The following is an 18,939-nucleotide window of genomic DNA, read 5'->3' on the forward strand; positions in this document are numbered from 1 at the left end:
GTGATTGGAAAAGTGTGCAGTGCAGACAGCATTTATTTATTCACGGGAGCAGCCGTTATCAGTCGCTTAATTGGAAGGAACCTTCATTGCTCAATGTGACTTACTCCACTTAGTCTATATGACTCCCATGTGTTTAATGTGGCTAGTAAAACATTGTCTTATGTTTATTATTATAGTAGGGATAGAACTGAACTGCATAATACAGTACATGTTTATCATTGTTTCAAAAAAAGGAAAAATGTATATAATGCCTGTAGAGTCTCATCTGTAAAATCCAAATTGGTCTAATAGTGACTCCACCCCATAGCCAATTAAGCCACATTCTTGTTAGCCTTTCAATCTATACAGTGGGGCAAAAAAGTATTTAGTCAGCCACCGATTGTGCAAGTTCTCCCACTTAAAATGATGACAGAGTTCTGTAATTTTCATCATAGGTACACTTCAACTGTCAGAGACAGAATGTGAAAAAACAATCCGGGAATTCATATTGTAGGAATTTTAAAGAATTTATTTACAAATTATGGTGGAAAATAAGTATTTGATCAACCATTCAAAGCTCTCACTGATGGAAGGAGGTTCTGGCTCAAAATCTCACGATACATGGCCCCATTCATTCTTTCCTTAACACGGATCAATCGTCCTGTCTCCTTAGCAGAAAAACAGCCCCAAAGCATGATGTTTCCACCCCCATGTTTCACAGTAGGTATGGTGTTCTTGGGATGCAACTCAGTATTCTTCTTCCTCCAAACACGACGAGTTAAGTTTATAACAAAATGGATACATGGATGATACAGCAGAGGATTGGGAGAATGTCATGTGGTCAGATGAAACCAAAATAGAACTTTTTGGTATAAACTCAACTCGTCGTGTTTGGAGGAAGAAGAATACTGAGTTGCATCCCAAGAACACCATACCTACTGTGAAGTATGGGGGTGGAAACATCATGTTTTTCTGCTAAGGAGACAGGACGATTGATCCGTGTTAAGGAAAGAATGAATGGGGCCATGTATCGTGAGATTTTGAGTCAAAACCTCCTTCCATCAGTGAGAGCTTTGAATGGTTGACCAAATACTTAATGTATTTGTAAATTATGGTGGAAAATATTTAAAATTCCTACAATGTGAATTCCTGGATTTTTTTTCACATTCTGTCTCTCACAGTTGAAGTGTACCTATGATGACAATTACAGAACTCTGTCTTCATTTTAAGTGGGAGAACTTGCACAATCGGTGGCTGACTAAATACCTTTTTGCCCCACTGTACATACTGTACACACATATACACATTATAGTCGTCCCGATACCAATATTTTGGTACCGGTACCACAATGTATGATAAATGATACGATAAAATGTATGATGCTTTTTGATACTTTTCAAAATAAAGGGGACCACAAAAAATAATTATTGGCTTTTTTTTTTTAACAAAAATACTTATCATACATAGTGAGCATTTTAGGCAACTTCTCGTTAAAAACATGCAACACAGTGGCAGGAAATGATATTCAATTAGAATAATACACTATGTCGAGGGAACATACAATCCCATTATTTATTCAATCCAAAATATTAGAACTCAACGATTTGGTGCGGTTAAAAACAGCTAAAATTATGCACAAGGCAAACAAACTTTAACCTGCTACTAAAGAATGTAGTGAAGTGAAGTGAATTATGTTTATATAGAGCTTTTCTCTATTGACTCAAAGCGCTTTACATTGTGAAACCCGTTATCTAAGTTACATTTAAACCAGTGTGGGTGGCACTGGGAGCAGGTGGGTAAAGTGTCTTGCCTTAGGACACAACGGCAGAGACTAGGATGGCAGAAGCGGGAATCGAACCAGGAACCCTTAAGTTGCTGGCACGGCCAATCTGCCAACCGAGCTATGCCGGCCCCTTTAATTTAATTAATTAATGTACATTAATTAATTTCCACAAAAGAGGATAAATACAACCTTAGAGTAAAATCTAACTTCAAATGTGTGTATGCACGAACAACACTTAAAACCTTTAGTACGTCAGAATCTGGAAATAAATTACGGAGTAAATCAAACAATGATCTCGTTTAAGAGGTTGTTCAAACTACAAGTGTTTACAAAGTACAAGGAAGAAGAATTATCATAAACATGATGAACTTATTGAAAATACGATTTTATCAATCTCATTGAGCGAATCACAACTGATTCAACTATTTATGAGGAGAACTGATGTGGTTGGAACGCATTGATGTACATTTTTAATTTCCCCTCGGAGATTAATAAAGTATTTCTGATTCTGATTCTAAAGTGAGAACAGGAAATGAAGAAATGTGGTAGTACTTGCAATGAAGTGAAAAGGGGTTAGGATTAAATAAGGTTTGCTTCTTCCTTCCTATTCCTTTTTGGATATGTTGTAAAGGAAAATGAAAATATATAAAATATGTGATGAATCATATTGATACTGTATACATCCATCCATCCATCTTCTTCCGCTTATCCGAGGTCGGGTCGCGGGGGCAACAACCTAAGCAGGGAATCCCAGACTTCCCTCTCCCCAGCCACTTCGTCTAGCTCTTCCCGGGGGATCCCGAGGCGTTCCCAGGCCAGCCGGGAGACATAGTCTTCCCAACGTTTCCTGGGTCTTCCCCGTGGCCTCCTACCGGTTGGACGTGCCCTAAACACCTCCCTAGGGAGGCGTTCGGGTGGCATCCTGACCAGATGCCCGAACCACCTCATCTGGCTCCTCTCAATGTGAAGGAGCAGCGGATTTACTTTGAGTTCCTCCCGGATGGCAGAGCTTCTCACCCTATCTCTAAGGGAGAGCCCCGCCACACAGCGGAGGAAACTCATTTCGGCCGCTTGTACCCGTGATCTTATCCTTTCGGTCATGACCCAAAGCTCATGACCATAGGTGAGGATGGGAACGTAGATCGACCGGTAAATTGAGAGCTTTGCCTTCCGGCTCAGCCCCTTCTTCACCACAACGGATCGGTACAACGTCCGCATTACTGAAGACGCTGCACCGATCCGCCTGTCGATCTCACGATCCACTCTTCCCCCACTCGTGAACACTCGTATACATGTTCAAAATAAACCATAAAATGAAGGACTGTTTGTAAAGGAATGAATATTATTCCTCTCATAGGATTGCATTATACATCTCCCTCTTGATGCACTTTGTTTCCAGTACCATTGACTGTTATTCTAAGTGACTTTTGCTTGCTCCAAGTTTGTGTAGTTACCGTCCAGTCCTGTTGATATGATGTTATGCTCCTACTTACAGACTGTCTGGTTTGATCTGCACCAAAGGCTAACAGACACAGACGGCACCACCAGCGCAGTAAGTCGACCCTAAACAAATAAACCTACTAAACCTAATGCACAGCCTCAGGTGGAGCATCAGTCAGTGCAGCCTCATGGAGTCAATGCCCACTTTAGTACCTCAGGAGCAGTAATGGACTTGACTCTGCAATGTAATTAGTGCACAGCAGTGAAAGGGGCAGGGGGGTTGCTGTGAAACCTCTATGGTCTTAATATAATTGAGGGTTTCGAAGCCGGCAAATTATTTCCCAGGAAATATATGTATTTTTTTGTAGTCTAGCTCTGAATAATTCATTGAGGTTAGGTATTATTTGGCAATGTCTCAAGTCATGCACAATCTTTTAATATCGCACAGCCACGGAGGAAATAACAGATATACGTATTTGTAAAGCCACAGAAGACAGTTGGCAACTAGTTCTTCCCGTTTCATTCAATATCACACACGTATATGAATGTCTGCAAAAAACAGGCAAAGTAAAATGTCTTACATACACTTCATTGCCAAAAGTATTTGGCCACCCAAATGATCAAAATCAGGTCTCCCGTCCAAAGGCAAAACCTAGTAACTCACTTCTAGCTGATTTTGAGAAAACGAAAGAAAACAAATCTATCTTGATGCTGTCTTACAAAGATCTACAAAGTCACCAAACGTATAGATGTTTTCTTGAGCTTTCATTTTCTTGCCGATTGAATCTGCTCTCATGAAAGTGTGCCCTTTCTCCAGATATTTTATCACAATCTCGGGTGGTCCCCGTTCTGCGTTTGCACATTGGGCAAGAGCCGTGTACAGCGTCCAGTTTTTATTTTGACCTCCACAGTTATCTGCCCAAAAGCGTATGCAAGGAGAAGAATCAAGAACAATACATTTAATGAAGGTGTTTGCAACGTCCTGGGCCAATCTTCCAATTATCCCCTCGTGCCATAATATCACATAATCAGGTTGACCGTCGGCCCCCATTCGTGCAAATGTCTCATTAAAGACAATAAGGCGACTGACAAAAAAGCTCCGATTGGTCCCTTGAGATACTAGGTTTTTCTGTTGTATCTACGCGGTTATGTGGTAGTTGCTAGGTCCTGCCATGCGCGTAACAGCTTACTTACGGAACAAATTACAATATCGCATACACTAATGTAAAGCATATCATCTAGGAACTCCAAAATTATTATCAGCTCAGTTTTGACCAAAATTGAGTTCCTGGGTTTTGCCTATTTGACGGGAGAGGTCACAGGTGTATAAAATCAAGCACTTAAGCATGGAGACTGTTTCTACAAACATTTGTGAAAGAAAGAGGCGCGCTCAGGAGCTCAGTGATTTCTAGCATGGAACTGTCATATGATGCCACCTGTGCAACAAATCCTGTCGTGAAATTTCCTCGCTCCTAAATATTCCAAAGTCAACTGTCGGCTTTATTGTAAAAAAATGGAACATTTTGGGAACAACAGCAACTCAGCCACCAAGTGGTAGGCCACGTAAACTGACAGAGGAGGATTAGCGGATGCTGAAATGCATAGTGCAAAGACTTTCTACACAGTCAGTTGCTACAGAGCTCTAAACTTCATGTGACCTTCCAAATAGCCCACGTACAGTACACAGAGAGCTTCATGGAATGGGTTTTAATGACCAAGCAGCTGTATCTAAGCCACACATCACCAAGTCCAATGGAACGTGTCTGATGCAGTTGTGTAAAGCACGTCATTACTGGATTCTAGAGCAGTGGATACGCTTTCTCTGGAATGATGAATCACGCTTTTCCATCTGGCAATAGGATGGACCGGTCAGTATTCGGAGGTTGCCTAGAGAACACTGCGTTTCGGACTGCATTGGGCCGAGTGAGAAATTTGGTTGAGGAGGAATAATGGTGTGGGGTTGTTTTTAAAGGCCTACTGAAATGAGTATTTCTTTCTAAACGGGGATACCAGGTCCATTCTATGTGTCATACTTGATCATTTTGCGAGATTGCCATATTTTTTGCTGAAAGGATTTAGTAGAGAACATCGACAATAAAGTTCGCAACTTTTGGTCGCTAATAAAAAAGCCTTGCCTGTACCGGAAGTAGCAAACGATGTGGGCGTGACATCACCGGTTGTGGAGCTCCTCACATTCTCACATTGTTCACAATCATAGCCACCAGCAGCGAGAGCGATTCGGACCGAGAAAGCGACGATTTCCCATTATTTGGAGCAAAGATGAAAGATTCGTGGATGAGGAAAGTGAGAGTGAAGGACTAGAAAAAAAAAGGCAAGGGCAGTGGGAGCGATTCAGATGTTAGACACATTTACTAGGATAAATCTGGAAAATCCCATATCTGCTTATTGTGTTAGTGTTTTAGTGAAATTATATGTTACCTGAAAGTCGGAGGGGTGTGGCCACGAGTTCTTCCTTCAATTTAATAGTGTTTCTCACCTCCTTTAGTGAATGCTGGCACTTGCATCTTTCTCTGGACCTGTGGTGGTTTATTTTGCAGCTGTACTTAACTAAAAAGAAGCACAGAGACTGAGTCACTAACACTCTTTGTTCGGACACAGACTGGTTTGTTTTGTGTAATGTTTGGCCATAGTATAGATAACCAAGACGGTATAAGAAAACCAGGGCAAAAAGGCAGTGAAAATCGAGAAACAAACATTGTTTTAATATTGATCTTCGCTTTATATGTGAAGTGAATTGTATTTATATAGCGCTTTTCTCTAGTGACTTAAAGCCTTTTTACATAGTGAAACCCAATATATAAGTTACCTTTAAACCAGTGTAGGTGGCACTCGGAGCAGGTGGGTAAAGTGTCTTGCCCAAGGACACAGCGGCAGTGACTAGGATGGCGGAAGCGGGGATCGAACCTGGAACCCTCAAGTTGCTGGCACGGCCACTCTACCATTCGAGCTATACCGCCCCATATGTGCCTATATGTGGTAGTACTTTTCCTGATTCAATTGGAAAAAAATATATTTCCTTTTCGCATTAACAGTGTCCTAAATATCAAAGATCTGCCATATATACAGTCGAGGTCAAAAGTTTGCATACACTTTTAAAGGGGAACATTATCACAATTTCAGAAGGGTTAAAACCAATAAAAATTAGTTCCCAGTAGCTTATTTAATTTTTCGAAGTTTTTTTCAAAATTTTAGCCGTCCCGGAATATCCCTAAAAAAAGCTTTAAGGTGCCTGATTTTCTCTATCTGCAAAGCCACTGTCCATTTCCCGGTGATGTCACATGCGACGCCAATACAAACAGATGGTGGATAGCACAGCCAGATATAGCGACATTAGCTTGGATTCAGACTCGGATTTCAGCGGCTTAAGCGATTCAACAGATTACGCATGTATTGAAACGGATGGTTGGAGTATGGAGGCAGATAGCGAAAATGAAAGTGAAGAACAAACTGAAGCTATTGAGCGAATAGCTATTGACGCTATTCGGCCATGTTTGCCTTTGCATTGCCGGTAAAATGTGCAGACCAACGATCGGAAGTTTTGCATCTTGTGACACTGGATTAACTTAAATCCGTCGATTGGTAAGTGTTTGTTTGGCATTAAATGTGGGTGGAAGGAAACGTTGGATGCAAATACAGCTAGCCAAAATAGCATGTTAGCATCGATGAGCTGGCAGTCATGCCGCGACCAAATATGTCTGATTAGCTCATAAGTCAATAACATCAACAAAACTCACCTTTGTGATTTCGTTGACTTTATCGTTGGGAATGCATCTGCTTTGAGTGTCGCAGGATATCCAGACATTCTTGCCATCTCTGTGCCATCTCTGTCGTAGCATCGCCGATAAAAACCAAACGAGGGACGCAAATACAGCTAGCCTAAATAGCATGTTAGCATCGATGAGCTGGCAGTCATGCCGCGACCAAATATGTCTGATTAGCTCATAAGTCAATAACATCAACAAAACTCACCTTTGTGATTTCGTTTACTTTATCGTTGGGAATGCATCTGCTTTGAGTGTCGCAGGATATCCAGACATTCTTGCCATCCCTGTCGTAGCATCGCCGGTAAAAACCAAACGAGGGACTTTCGCATCTCTTGACACCGGAGCAACTAAAATCCGTCGACTGGTTTGTGTTAGTTTGCCATTAAATGTGGGTGGAGGGAAAGGCTGGATGCAAATATAGCTACAAATGAGGCATAACGATGCAATATGTACATACAGCTAGCCTAAATAGCATGTTAGCATCAATTAGCATGCCCTGATAATCGATTTACAGTCTACGTAAATCAACTTGAATCCGTCCCTGATCGTGTTGTTACACCCTCGGACAACACACCGACGAGGCATGATGTCTCCAAGGTACCGGAAAAAAGTCGAAAAAACCGAAAATAACAGAGCTGATTAGACTTGCTGCGTGTAATGCGGTGGAGAAAATGGCGTTGACTACCTAGGTGACGTCACGTTCTGACGTCATCTCTCCGAGAGCGATAAATAGAAAGGCGTTTAATTTGCCAAAATTCACCCATTTTAGAGTTCGGAAATCGGTTAAAAAAATATATGGTCTTTTTTCTGCAACATCAAGGTATATATTGACGCTTAATTAGGCCTGGTGATAATGTTCCCCTTTAAAGAACGTAATGTCATGGCTGTCTTGAGTTTCCAATAATTTCTACAACTCTTATTTTTATGTGATAGAGTGATTGGAGCACATACTTGGTCACAAAAAACATTCAAGAAGTTTGGTTCTTAATGAATTTATTATTGGTCTACTGAAAATGTGACCAAATCTTCTGGGTCAAATGTATACATACAGCAAGCTTTTGGTGGAATTTTTACCCATTCCTCTTGACAAAATTGGTGCAGTTCAGCTAAATGTGTTGGTTTTCTGACATGGACTTGTTTCTTCATCATTGTCCACACATTTAAAGGAAGGCCATCCTCAAACCTTAATTCTAGCCTGATTTAGCCATTCCTTTACAAATTTTGACTCGTGTTTGGGGTCATTGTCCTGTTAGAACACCCAACTGCGTCCAAGACCCAACCTCCGGGCTGATTATTTTAGGTGGTCCTGACTTCACATGGACAAAGATAAGACCTTCTGGAGGAAAGTTCTGTGGTCTGATGATCATAAATTGAGCTGTTTGGCCACTATACCCAGCATTAGGCATACAGGAGAAAAGGTGAGGCCTTTAACCCCAGGAACACCATCCTACCGTCAATCTTGGTGGTAGTAGTATTATGCTCTGGGCCTGTTTTGCTGTCAATGGACCTGGTGCTTTACAGAGAGTAAATGGGACAATAAAGAAGGAGGATTACCTCCAAATTATTCAGGACAACCTAAAATCATCAGCCCGGAGGTTGGGTCTTGGCCGCAGTTGGGTGTTCCAACAGGACTATGACCCCAAACACACGTCAAAAGAGGTAAAGGAATGGCAAAATCAGGCTAGAATTAAGGTTTTAGAATTGCCTACCCAAAGTCCTAACTTAAACATGTGGACAATGCTGAAGAAACAAGTCCAAGTCAGACAACCAACAAATTTAGCTGAACTGCACCAATTTTGTCAAGAGGAGTGGTCAAACATTCAACCAGAAGCTTGTAGATGGCTACCAAAAGCACCTTACTGCAGTAAAACTTGCCAAGGGACATGTAACCAAATATTAACATTGCTGAATGTATACTTTTGACCCAGCATATTTGGTCACATTTTCATTAGACCCATAATAAATTCATAAAAGAACCAAACTTCATGAATGTTTTTTTTGTGTCAAACAAGTATGTATTTCAATCACTCTGTCACAAAAAATGAGAGTTGTAAAACATTTTTGGAAACTCAAGACAGCCATGACATTATGTTCTCTGCAAGTGTATGTGAACTTTTGACCAAGATTATAGATCAGCGGTGTCAAACGTACGGCCCGCGGGCCAGATCAGGCGGAATGAGCGGAAATTTTTGAATGAAAGAAACTGTTGTTCTAAATTCATCCACTGGATGTCGCAATAGGGTAGATTATGCTCTATATGTAAAACAAATAAACCACATGATGTAAGTGTGCCAGTCAGGAAATTAAGCAAACTACATAAATTACATCCTGTAATTTTTCCGCCCGATTGTAGCTGAGATAGGCGCCAGCGCCCCCCGCGACCCCAAAAGGGAATAAGCGGTAGAAAATGGATGGATGGATGGAATTTGATATTAACGGTATTTTTTTTATCTTGATAGATTAAAAATGAACACCAATGAGTTGACTGATTAACATTATCACATCATTTGTTCAGAAAGTATAAATAACGACAAATAAAGTGTAAAATGGGATTCTAAAAATAACCCAGTATTATGATTTGTACATTTTTCCGGATGCACTTCTTCTATTTTTAAACAAAGAAAACAATCTGATCTTTTCTTTATTTTTACGTTATCATGTTGTGATTTTACCACTTGGGAGTAGACTTTTCTCCATGTCGCCCCTGATCTAAAATGAGTTTGACACCCCTGTTATAGATGAAAAAAGAGACTATTCTCCCTTTTCCAGTAGACTACAGCAAAAATCCCCCGTTTTCAGCCCACTGCACTCAGACCTCCTATGGACCCCTATTAACTGCCACAAGCAGTAGGAGCTCTACATAAATTCATTGGCTACCACTTTTCTAGCTATTCCTAAAGAACACTTTATTGCATATAGTAATACAACATTATTTGGAGTCGGACAACTTTTAAGCTGTAATTAGTCTTTAAAACGCTGCTCTGAACAGGATCCATCACTTGAAACAAGGAAGGTAACAAAGGCATACACTTAACTTTATAAGGTAGTTTGATTGAGATTGACAATACAATATGATTATGGCTCGCTATGAAACGAGTGAGCCAATCAACACGGAGATTAAGACGTGCTAAAAGCTTAAAGGCAGCAGTAAAATCAATCTTCTTTGTCCAACCGACTCCATTACACCTACAACATTCATAATAGAATAGAATTTGTAAATCAAACCTTTTATTAGCTCAGTCAGCATGCATTGTTACGCTCTGCTGTGAATCCTGTTACTTTCCAGCAAGGCCTGACAGGCTTTTCAGTCACTTTATGCAATCATTGGGTGGTCTGCATGTCAGTCATTATATACAGCGCCACGGACACCCACTATGTGCACAGAGGGCTTGATTTACTCAGATTCAAATACCACGTGTTAAACAACATGTGCAAAAAGTTAAATTGGCGTCACTATAGACAGCGATTTTAAACTAGACAAACAAGTCAATGGCGTTTTAAAATCGTGTTTTTATCACCTTCGTCTTTTAGTAAAGGTTAAACCGTTTTTATCTTTTAACCCTTTTGAACAAGTCGTGCATGCTTTTATTTCAAGTCGCCTGGACTACTGCAATGCACTTTATGCTGGCATTAGCCAAAAAGCTTTCTCCCGGTTGCAGTTAGTCCAGAACGCGGCAGCACGACTTTTAACAGGGGCCAGGAAACGCCAGCATATAACCCCAATTCTTCAGCGTTTGCACTGGCTCCCTGTTCATTTTAGAATTGATTTTAAAACATTGCTGTTTGTTTTTAAATCTTTACATGGACTGGCACCTCAATATATCTCGGACCTTATCCAAATTTACATTCCTGCGCGCGCTCTGAGGTCCGAGAGCCAGTTCAGGCTCGTGGTGCCCAAGACCAGACTTAAGACCAGGGGAGACAGGGCCTTCTCTGTGGTCGGCCCTAAGCTCTGGAACACTCTGCCGCTCCATGTTCAAACTGCTTCCACAGTGGAGTGTTTTAAGTCTCGTCTTAAGACCGTTTTTACCAACACCGATCCTCAGTGGGGGCAAAAAAGTCCAAAGGCATGCAGCAGAACATTTGCAGGAAACTTGTTGAAAGGCCAGAAAGACTGTGTGGTGTCAACAAGAGACAGAGAGGACACCATTTCAATCAGTCTCTCTTCAAACCGCCGTTTCCATCATGCCCACTGCACAGTAGCAGACCACATCTAGTCATGCTGGACTATGGAGGACGCCAAGGATGCATGCAAACCCCCAAAATGGCTTTGATGCCACCTGTTAGCGGGCACTTTTATTGCAGTCGGCATAGCTCGGTTGGTAGAGTGGCCGTTCCAGCAACTTGAGGGTTGCAGGTTCGATTCCCGCTTGTGCCATCCTAGTTTCTGCCGTTGTGTCCTTGGGCAAGACACTTTACCCACCTGCTCCCAGTGCCACCCACACTGGTTTAAATGTAACTTAGATATTGGCTTTCACTATGTAAAGCGCTTTAAGTCACTTGAGAAAAGCGCTATATAAATATAATTCACTTCACTTTACTTTTATTCTTTGGCTTTTAACATTACGTGAGTTGTGTGGTCCTCTGTTCTCTGTGTTTTTTATACACTTTGATTTCTATTTTACTGTTTTAATTGATTTTACCCTTTAAAATAGTTTTTAATCAAATTTGTTTTTATTGGTTTTATATTTATTTATTTTTTGTTTTTATTCAGTCATTGGTGGAGCATAATATATATACTTTTTTTTATCCATCCATCCATCCATTTACTACCGCTTATTCCCTTTCGGGGTCGCGGGGGGCGCTGGCGCCTATCTCAGCTACAATCGGGCGGAAGGCGGGGTACACCCTGGACAAGTCGCCACCTCATCGCAGGGCCAACACAGATAGACAGACAACATTCACACTCACATTCACACACTAGGGCCAATTTAGTGTTGCCAATCAACCTATCCCCAGAACTTTTTTTAAATTTTATTTTATTTATTTATTTTTTACAATTGTTTTTAACATGGCTGTGCAGCACTTTGGAAACGTTATTGTTGTTTAAATGTGCTATATAAATAAAGTGGATTGGATTGGATTGAAATTGTGTGTACTATGAGTGGGCGTGTGATCTACTAAGACTGTTGGTTCAAGTAAAAAGTGGGGCCTTGTTTAAATGAGGATATTGCGTGCATACAGGGCTTTTACCGCAGAGACAATCATTTTCTGCACATTCATGTTGTCATGCTCTTACCTGTGTGTGACGTGTTGAACCAGCAACACACATCTATAACACATAACAAGTTTTCTGCATCACGATCTGGAAAACAGACACGCATGCACACTGACACCTAATTCTCTGCATCACATCACCAGCGCATTGGTGCATCTGGAATGACTCAAACACCAGAAAACGCACGATAAACAACGTCTTTTCATAAAAAAATAATGAAAAACAAACGTAAAAAAAAAAAACGCCAGCGGATACCAAAACGCATCAATTGACTTCATTTGAATAAAACGCACAAGTAATTCAGCAACTCTAAAATGATGTTGCTGAAAAGATGATATACTAATATTTTTTCTTTTTGACTGTCAAAAATGCAAAATGCGTAGCACACCTTATTCAGCTCACTGTAAAGACGTTGCACACGTTTAGTAGATCAGCTTTGCGTGGGCTATCAGGTTTGCATATGTTTTAGTACACACAAACCTTTGGTAAATCAGGGCAATTGTCTTCATTTCTATCTTTATCATTTTCAATGTGTGTATGGTTATCTTTAATACATATTAACGGATAGTGTAATGTTTTTTGTTATTATACTGTATTGCATACCATATCTTTTGATGGGGAAAATGACCATACAGCAGGGGTCGGCAACCTTTACCACTCAAAGAGCCATTTTGACCAGTTTCACAAAATAAAGAAGACAATTGGAGCCGCAACCATTCTCGCGAACATCTGCTGGTGGTCACCCAGATAACAATAATAAGGGCGTGCAATGAAGCCATTGCCTTTGACGCCTTCTACAACATGTACAAATTAGTTTCCAGTCCAGCAACATGTTGTATGTGGCTTCCGCAGGTACATGTACAAGATTGTAAGGCATACTGGGTGATACAAGTCACACTGAAGGTTGTGATGTAAACAATTTTAACACGCTTACTAATATGCGCCACACTGTGAACCCACACCAAACAAAAATGACAAACACATTTTGGGAGAACCTCCTCACAGTAACACAACAAATACCCAGAATCATTTGCATCCATGACTCTTCCTGACTATATTATACACCTTGCTAGCACCAAACCCCGCCCCCCTTGCGCGTTGGTTGAGGTGGGCAGGGTTGGGGGCACGGGGTCAGGAAGAGTCATGGACGCGAAGGATTCTGGGTATTTGTTGTGTTGCGTTTATGTTGTGTTACTGTGAGGATGTTCTCCCGAAATGTGTTTGTCATTCTTGTTTGGTGTGGGTTCACAGTGTGGCGTATGTTAGTAAGAGTGTTAAAGTTGTTTATATCACAACATTCAGTGTAACCTGTATCACCCAGTATGACTTGCAATATCGTACATGTGACGATAGAAGCAGCGAAAAGGATGCGTCCCGTTGGCACGCAGATAACATTGCGTAAAGGCGGGCGCGATGACATGTTGTAGAGGACGTTAAAAGTAAAGCCATTATGGCAAACCCCCAACGTTGTAGTCCGAGTGAAAATCGGAGAACTCTGACCCTGGGTGATGTCCGGGAGAGGCACCGAAATCCGGAATTCCCCCGGAACAGTCTGGGGGGTCGGCGATTATGCTGCTGAGCCACATCAGAGTTGCCAAAGAGCCGCGGGTTGCCGACCCCTGCCATACAGTAATGTTTTGACTTTAGTCATAGGATGTCGTAGCCTTTTTGGGCAAAAAAAAAACTTTTACCCCACACCCGAGCTATAGTAATAATAATATTCTTTGTTTAGTTTGCAGTACTATCTTTATTATTTACATCATTGCATTTAAATGGTATTAAAGCTGGATTTTCTAAGAGTATAGCTAATATTTCATATTTGTTTAGTTTTTTGTCCAGTAGGACTTGAAAAGGGGGCGACTTTTTTTTTTCCCCAATTGTTGTAATAAAAAAAAAATCTATTAATTCAATCATGTCATTTAAAATATGTTAGTTATTTTTGAAGTATTGAAACTTGTCAGAGATATTAATTTAGGAATACTAAAAGCGTGTTGAGTAAGTATATCTGAATGTGTGTCTTTGGTTAAGGCGTGTATAGTGTCATGATCCTTCAGGACTATTCTGGTTCTTTTATTGTTTTCCTGTTCCTTCCTCTCTTATTTTTGTTCCATTTCCTATTTTGTGGTTTGTTCTGCAAGGACGTTACCCTGTTTGTCACTGAGTGCTGGCTCACACACCTCTCCCTGATTGGCAGTCCGGACACACATGTTCCTTGTTGCCAATTAGAGTTGTTCCTACAGTATGTATGCCAGGGCCGGACCATTGCTTGTTTTTTTGTCAGCTTGCACCGGTTACTTTGCTGCCACTGCATCCCTGGCCTTTGAGCTTTTTTTGATTGCAGTTTTTCGCTCTCTGTTAAGTATTTTACTTGCACACTGTTTCTTGCCTTCTCATCTGGGGATCACAATTACTGCAACCATGCGGCACCGTGACATACAGTATTTTGCAATTTAACCCTTTTTTGATCACAGACTCAAATGAAACCCTATAATTGTTAACTAAATCCTGACCCTTCTTGCCCCCCGGACACTCTTGAGAGACATTTTGAGAAGCAATTCCCAGTTTTAGCTAATCTACAGACTGTAATTCTCAAAGTAGTCCACAAATGTGGTTATTGTAGTGTATATTTCTGAAAGTTCACTGTCATGCACAAAGTTAGGCACACACACACACACACACAGTGGGGCGAAAAAGTATTTAGTCAGCCACCGATTGTGCAAGTTCTCTCACTTAAAATTATGACAGAGGTCTGTAATTTTCATCATAGGTACACTTCAACTGTGAGGGACAGAATGTGAAAAAAAATCTAGGAATTCACATTGTAGGAATTTTAAAGAGTTTATTTGTAAATTAGGGTGAAAAATAAGTATTTGGTCACTTCAAACGAGGAACATCTCTGGCTCTCACAGACCTGTAACTTCTTCTTTAAGAAGCTCTTCTGTCCTCCACTCGTTACCTTTATTAATGGAACCTGTTTGAACTCGGTATCTGTATAAAAAAACACCTGTCCACAGCCTCAAACAGTCAGACTCCAAACTCCACTATGGCCAAGACCAAAGAGCTGTCGAAAGACACCAGGAAAATAATTGTAGACCTGCACCAGACTGGGAAGAGTGAATATACAATAGGCAAGCAGCTTGGTGTGAAAAAAATCAACTGTGGGAGCAATTATAATAAAATGGAAGACATACAAGACCACTGATAATCTCCCTCGATCTGGGGCTCCACGCAAGATCTCATCCCGTGGGGTCAAAATGTTCATGAGAACAGTGAGCAAAAATCCCAGAACCACACGGGGGGACGTGGGGAATGCCCTGCAGAGAGCTGGGAATAAAGTAACAAAGGTTACCATCAGTAACACACTACGCCGACAGGGAGTCAAATCCTGCAGTGCCAGACGTTTCCCCCTGCTTAAGCCAGTGCATGTCCAGGCCCGTTTAAAGTTTGCCAGAGAGCACAAGGGGACAGGACAACTGATCCGTGTTATGGAAAGAATGAATGGGGCCATGTATCGTGAGATTTGGAGCCAAAACCTCCTTCCATCAGTGAGAGCTTTGAATGGTTGACCAAATACTTAATTACTTAATTGAAGATGAAACGTGGCTGGGTCTTCCTGCATGACAATGATCCCAAACCCAGCGCCCGGGCAACAAAGGAGTGGCTCCTTAAGAAGCATTCGAAAGTCCTGGAGTGGCCTAGCCAGTCTCCAGACCTCAACCCCATAGAAAATCTGTGGAGGGAGTTGAAAGTCTGTGTTGCTCGGCGACAGCCCCAAAACATCACTGTTCTCGAGAAGATTTGCATAGAGGAATGGGCCAAAATACCAGCTACTGTGTGTGCAAACCTGGTAAAGACCTATAATAATTTTTTGACCTGTTATTCCCAACAAAGGTTATATTACAAAGTATTGAGTTGATTTTTTTTTTATTGACCAAATACTTATTTCCACCATAATTTACAAATACATTTTATAAAATTCCTACAATATGAATTCCTGGATTTTTTTTTCACATTCTGTCCCTCACAGTTGAAGTGTACCTATGATGAAAATTACAGACCTCTGTCATCATTTTAAGTGGGAGAACTTGCACAATCAGTGGCTGACTAAATACGTTTTTGCCCCACTGTATGTAAATGTTATTCTTCATAAAACTGATATTAAAACCCACCTAACGAATGTGACCCATGGAAAAAAGACCGCATATTTTGACAAGAAAATGGCCAACGACAAAAATACCACTGCGCTCAGGTGTTATTTTGGAATGACATCCGGGATGGAAAATTAGACATTTAAAAAAAAAAAAACAGCAGAACCACAAAGCCAATTGATGCACCTGTGGGTGTCAGGTTTGTGCAAGCAAAGCTTGACCCCAGAATGCAGAGATGACAGGCATAGCGCAGGTAAAACTGTATTTAATGAGAGCAAATGAGAACTTATGCAGCTAGAAAGTGCATAACGATGTCCACGGTAGCAACAAATAATTATCCAGCCATGTCCTGAAGAACAGGGCAGGGTTAAGAAGCAACCTGATTGGCAACCAGGGACAGGTGTGCCCTGATCAGAGACAGGTAAGTTAGGCTATGCTCAGGTCAGAGGTAAAGTTAGAGAAAATGAATGCACGTAGGAAGTAGAGACAAGAAAACTAGAGTGCTGGAACAGAAACACTAAGCACAAGAAAATAAACAAGTCCAAAACTATAGTGGAAGCTCATGACAGTGGGCGGGTCTATTTTGTGTGTGAGTCTTCAGCCGCAAAAACGTTTTTTTTTTGTTTTTTTTTGCGAGTGCCTATACGCCCTCCAGGAAATGGCGTTCTTGACAATCACGCACACAACTAAAACCACTTTTGACTTTAGTGAAACACACTCCAAACCACCAGTGGTGTGCCGTCAGGGCCAGCAAGGCCATCTCTGCTGGCCTAACATAACCAGAAATCATGATCATAATTAAAAAAATACAAATATTGTTTAATTTACTTTCCCTAAATATATGTAAGTATTCATATTATCTTCATGTCATATTATGCTGCTGTTTTTAGGTTATAGAGTTTTTATCCAATCAGAATTCAGCTACTTATGTTGCCATGCTGTACCAAAAATCTGCCTTCAGAATCAACAATGTGGCCATTCGTGCACTCGAAGTGAACGGACACAAACATTTGACAGACAGTTGCGATAGCCAATCAAATCACGAGTTGTTGTCAGTAAGGCCTACGGCAGATATATAGCGATGTTATGAGCTCGGTAACATAAGAACTACATTACCCAGCATGCCACAGTAGTGAAAGGCATGCGCAGTAGCCCTGTTTAGGTTGTTGAACGTAGACATCCCGTGGAGTAAACTTTAAGAACTCAGCTAACACGCCTCGCCTGCATCTTTTATGATTAGACATGACAACACATATATTTGCAAGGCCATTTTCAAGAAGGATATTTAAAGGGAAACTACATTTTGTGACCCTGGAAGCTCGCTCAGCTGTCCCAGCGATGAAATGGGAGTTCAGATATATATGTATATTTTTTTCAAGTTTAACATGATTTTTTTTTTTTTTGACAGTATCACATAATATGTAATAATAATAGTGCAGGACTAATAGACTAAAAAACTCCTTTGTCGGACATGCCATTAGACTGTAGTCCGTGGGGGTGGGGGGCACTAGGATGACAGGGGATGCAAAACAATAACAGTGTAATACTTTTTCCTAACATGGTCACTACTGCCTAGTTTCTCTTGTTATATTCTTATTTTACTGTTATATTTTTATTCTCATTGTCGCTTTTTATTTTTATTCTTATTGTAATATTTTTCTATTTTGTTTCAATTTATACCCCCATTATTTCCTTTTTAAATTCAATCTCAATTCTGTACACTGCTGCTGGAATTTAAATTTTCCTGAGGGAACTGTCCTGAAAGAATCAATAAAGTACTATATCTACCTATCTATCTATCTATCTATCTATCTATCTATCTATTGTTGCGTTCGACCAGGCGTTCCTCTGCTGGGAATCTAAATTGCCGGTCTTTTCCCAAGTTCTTCTGATGACACATAAGCTGATTCTCAATGAATCCCAGACAATGAGTAGGATACATGATTCTTTAATCCAAAGCTTTGGAGAGACCAATCTAGATACAACTGTTCGATAGCATTCCCCAAATTGATCTAATTCTACTACCGAAGTTTCGCCTCTTTTCTCAGTCTCACCGGCTCCCACCCTCCAGGCCGAATACATAAGTCTATTGTGCTCCTTAGCTGAGAACAGGAAGAGATAAGAAGAAGGGAGTTTTTCTACTCCTACATAACTAAAGCTCTAAGGTCTAACTCAGTTCACTTGCAGACAAATAGAGAACAAAAAGGAAGAACACTAGCTGTAATTGAAATAAGACTATGAAATAAAATAAATAACTCTACATATGGATATATATAGATATCTATCTATCTATCTATCTATCTATCTATCTATCCATCTATCTATCTATGTTTTATTTGCTGATGCGGATTTTTAAATGTGCCAGAAAAGAACCTGTTTTGTACAATGCCCAGTACTGCGTGAATGTGTTCTGTATAGTATTTCTCTAGCATGTGACATAAATAATGGTATTTTGGTGAGGATGCCACCCGAACGCCTCCCTAGGGAGGTGTTTAGGGTACGTCCAACCAGTAGGAGGCCACGGGGAAGACCCAGGACACGTTGGGAAGACTATGTCTCCCGGCTGGCCTGGGACGCTTTGGGATC

General features: G+C 40.8%; 1 protein-coding gene across 2 annotated transcripts in view; it reads left to right on the top strand.

Moving 5' to 3' along the window:
* necab2 (N-terminal EF-hand calcium binding protein 2) overlaps positions 1–18,939 on the top strand; it is a 436,762-nt gene that overhangs the window by 362,135 nt on the left and 55,688 nt on the right. The window contains exon 9 of one of the 2 annotated variants that reach the window (XM_061917448.1): positions 3,258–3,314. The exons of the other annotated variant lie outside the window; for it this stretch is intronic. Coding sequence (XP_061773432.1) covers positions 3,258–3,314 — 57 coding nt within the window. The remainder of the gene's footprint in view (positions 1–3,257; positions 3,315–18,939) is intronic. 2 annotated transcript variants of the gene reach the window in all.

The sequence above is a fragment of the Nerophis ophidion genome, linkage group LG12 (genome assembly GCF_033978795.1).
Source record: "Nerophis ophidion isolate RoL-2023_Sa linkage group LG12, RoL_Noph_v1.0, whole genome shotgun sequence".
Lineage (NCBI taxonomy): Eukaryota > Metazoa > Chordata > Actinopteri > Syngnathiformes > Syngnathidae > Nerophis > Nerophis ophidion.